Raw genomic sequence first — 3,695 nt, forward strand, 5'->3', positions numbered from 1 at the left:
CACACAATGTGACTGCCTCCAACCTCAGAAAAGAGCCCAGAATCTTGTTTTGTTCCAGCTGGGCTTCGGGAAGGCAAGGTGTTTTGTTTTGAGTTGAAATGCAAGGCAATTCGAGGTGCTGCTTCATTATCGGTTTTGGTCTTTCCTCTTTTTCTTCGTTCTTTCCTAATTTAATTTTAGCAAGGCAATTGTTCTGACTTGCTATTCTGCATCCAAGAACTTGCTCCTGAAATGGTGATGGGTTCCCTCAAATAGTCTACAATTGCACTATGTTGCTGAAAATGAAATCGCGCACTTTGGTACTCTTACAACAGTGGAAAATAACATCTCGGTGAGTGACGTGTGGGGGGTGGGCGTGTGGCAACTGAAGTGCTAAACACAGAGTCCTATGTATTTGTTGTTAGTGATATTGCAAGAGGGGTATACTAACGTGTACGCTGAAGATGTGGTTTGAAGATAAAACAAGTCAAAGGAGAAAAAGTACTACGTGAATCAGAGGGCTATCTTGAAGGTGAGGAGAAAAAAAAAAGTCAAGCGATTCATGGGATGTTAAAGCCGCTCCTTGTTTTTTGCCCTTCCTCTGCACTCACTCTGAGAAGCCTTGAATAAGCAAACACACATCATGTGTGTTCATCTCTAACGACAGTTCCCGTGGAACAAACTGGGAAAGAAGCTGCGGTGGGTACACTGGGGTTCCTAAGGGCCCGCTAAGACCACCTGCAGATATAAATGGGTTGAGTGGAAACAAGGTCTTTTTCCAGTTTTACCCCCAAATCTCACTTACCTCACACAGATACTCTTAGTTAGGGTCATTGTCGGGTCTAGAGGCCCAAGTCTGGGCTCTATGCAGACGTTCCTTGCCCCCGCCCCGCTAACCACTCAGCTTAGGAAAATGATCCCCACCCCTTCCACGCCCCCGTCCCACCTCTTGTTCCCCTTTCAAACCTCCTCTACTTTGCCGGGGGTGGTTTGTCCCAAGGAGTACAGATAAATAGTCCTGTCAAAAGGCGCAGCTCGCGGCTGTACTTCTGGGTCCAGAGTCAAGTTCAGAGCCCCAGGCTGGCGGGTCAGCGGACAGTCGCGCCTGCTCCAAGAGCCCAGCTCATTGGGGACCCGATTTGCGACGGGCCCGGGTCTCCGCTACTCCTCTGAGCTCTCTCACGCCCCATCCTCTTCCAGTGAGCGGAAGCCGGAGTTGGCGAGACTGGCCGGGGAGGAGGAAGGCGGGCGCGCGTGGGCGCCGGGGACTAGGCGATGTCCACCGGCTCGGTGAGTGACCCCGAAGACATGGAGGTGAGAGGGCTGCAGCGCGTCTACCCGACCCCCTCCTCCAAGAGGCCACCTCTGCACGATGCCGAGCGCGGCTACGTCTCTCCCAGCGACAATTCTTCCGCGGAGGAGGAGGACCCAGACGGCGAAGAGGAGCCACGCTCTTTGGGAGCCGCGGGCATCCCGGGGGGCTGCAAGAGGAAGCGGCCCCGTGTGGCTGGCCCGGGCGGCGCAGGTGGCGGTGCGGGCAGCGGTGGAAAGAAGCCGCTCCCGCCCAAGGGCTCGGCCGCTGAGTGCAAGCAGTCGCAGCGGAACGCCGCCAACGCCCGCGAGCGGGCCCGGATGCGCGTGCTGAGCAAAGCCTTCTCCAGACTCAAGACCAGCCTGCCCTGGGTGCCGCCCGACACCAAGCTTTCCAAACTGGACACGCTGCGCCTGGCTTCCAGCTACATCGCGCACCTGCGCCAGCTGCTGCAGGAGGACCGCTACGAGAACGGATACGTGCACCCGGTGAACCTGGTAGGGACAGGGACGCGGCGCGGGTGGCCCGGGGCCAGCAGCCCTGAGCGAAACCCGGGAAACCCGGCTGGGTCGGCCCCAGAAGGGAGTTTTCTAGATCCGGTGGTGAGGAATCTGGTTTAGTGGCCCCCCAAATCAAGGCAGGAGGAGTCAACCTTTTTTCTTGGAGAAAATTATTCGGGCTGCTAATCAGTGTCCTGGTCCTTTGCCCAGTGACAGCTATTCCTTAACACCCTACTTCCGGGATAAACTGTGGCTCCCCACTGCGAGTATTTCTGCATTTAGCAGAACGGAAAAAAATCTCAGATACCCAACTTTTTCCAGACAACAGCCTAGCAGGTTTGAATCAGCCAGGGCTGTTTTCTTTAAAGTGGGAGAGAAAACCTAACTCTTTTAAAAAGTTTGAGTGGTTTAAAACAAAACAAAACACTAATGGAGGATAGTTTTCCCAGACGCGATTGTCCGGAAAGTCCCTGTCTAACCTGCCAGCTTCCTGGGCTTGGGAAAGATCTCATCCAAATTTACTCGTAAGGGGGAGGGGGCAAAAAAAATCACAGAATCCTAAACTCGCACTTTTCACTGAAAAAGCATGCTAATAGAAGAACAAGACTCACAAATTCCTAGAACGCTAATAAAAGCCGGGGACCTCTGGGGAGAGCGGTTTCGTTTTGAGATTGTTTCTCCTCCGTATCTGACGCTCGTTTCGATTTTTCAGACGTGGCCGTTCGTGGTCTCTGGACGGCCGGACTCTGACACCAAAGATGTTTCTGCAGCCAACAGACTCTGTGGAACTTCCGCTTAGAAGGACAGCAACACAGCTGATGGGTTATGTTAAATGGAAAGGACCGGGCCAAGGAGGTCCTGTTGGATTCCGGACCTTCTCCTCTTCCTGGACCTGTTAACAGGACGGGTGACTAACCTGGTGGAGCACAGGTGGACCTGGCTGCTGCGGATCAGCGCAACTGTAGCCAAAGAGAGCCTGGTTTCCTGGGGAGAAGTCTCAGACTAGATCCAACCTGGGGCATTAGCTCTGAGCTCAAACCATGCCTTCTGAGTCCACAGCAGAAACAGGCTGCTTTCTAAGCTAATGTGGATTTTCCCTGTAGTTTCCCTGCAGAGCCAGGTCCTTCCCTGTGACCTTGTTTGAGCGCTCTTTTCCAGCTCTGGAAACGCTGGAAAAGTCCATCAGGGACCTCTTTCTCAGTTTCGGAGGACAGTGTCAAACTCCCACCAGGAAGTTCTCTTTTAGTGACGGTACATGGCGAGATGGTGACATATACCACCGAAAGCCGGTTTTGCCCTTAATCCCTCAGCGTTGGGGTCTGCTTCCTGAGCTCCCTTGTCTCTCTGATCAGTGTTGGGACAGCCTGCCCTCTGTCTGGTCTCCACCCAGTGGACCCAGCTGGTTTATTTGGTTCTCAGTCTCCTCCCCATCCACAGTTTCTCCTTAAGTCTTATTTGACTGCCCTTTTGTGACAACTCGCCCCTCTAAACAGCTCGCTCCTGCCACTGCACAGCCTCCTGTGGGGTTCAGGTTCTCCCAGGCACCCACTATTCTTCCTGGTCCAAGGACTGAGCATGGTGGGCGGTTGGGGCTGGTCTCTCTACCCACTGGCCCAGTGCATGGTGCTTGGTGGTCCTGGCAACGCTGTAGTGACGCTGCTCTACCATGGTACGAACATATGTAAATAAATTTATTTTTTTATGAACGAAAACATGCGTTGTGAAAATCTTTTCCAAGACTGTTTGGTCTGTGAGCTAACTTTAAACGGGCAGGTCTCCCCTCTCAACAGGGTGTTGAGCTATTACAGGAGGCAGATGATGGAGGTCCCAGTTCAGTCAGATTTCCAGTTTCTCTCTCTTTCTCATCTTCATTCTGATCACAGATGTATAAAAGGCTCACCCTG

General features: G+C 53.1%; 1 protein-coding gene across 1 annotated transcript; it reads left to right on the forward strand.

The window, feature by feature from the left end:
- Positions 1-1,081: 1,081 nt before the first annotated feature.
- On the forward strand, positions 1,082-3,444 carry Msc (musculin). Its single transcript, XM_005361873.3, has 2 exons — positions 1,082-1,788; positions 2,504-3,444. The coding sequence occupies exons 1-2, from the start codon at positions 1,255-1,257 to the stop codon at positions 2,588-2,590; spliced, it is 621 nt and encodes a 206-aa protein (XP_005361930.1). The 5' UTR covers positions 1,082-1,254; the 3' UTR covers positions 2,591-3,444.
- The last annotated feature ends 251 nt before the right edge of the window (positions 3,445-3,695 follow it).

The sequence above is a fragment of the Microtus ochrogaster genome, linkage group LG5 (genome assembly GCF_000317375.1).
Source record: "Microtus ochrogaster isolate Prairie Vole_2 linkage group LG5, MicOch1.0, whole genome shotgun sequence".
NCBI classification, from domain to species: domain Eukaryota; kingdom Metazoa; phylum Chordata; class Mammalia; order Rodentia; family Cricetidae; genus Microtus; species Microtus ochrogaster.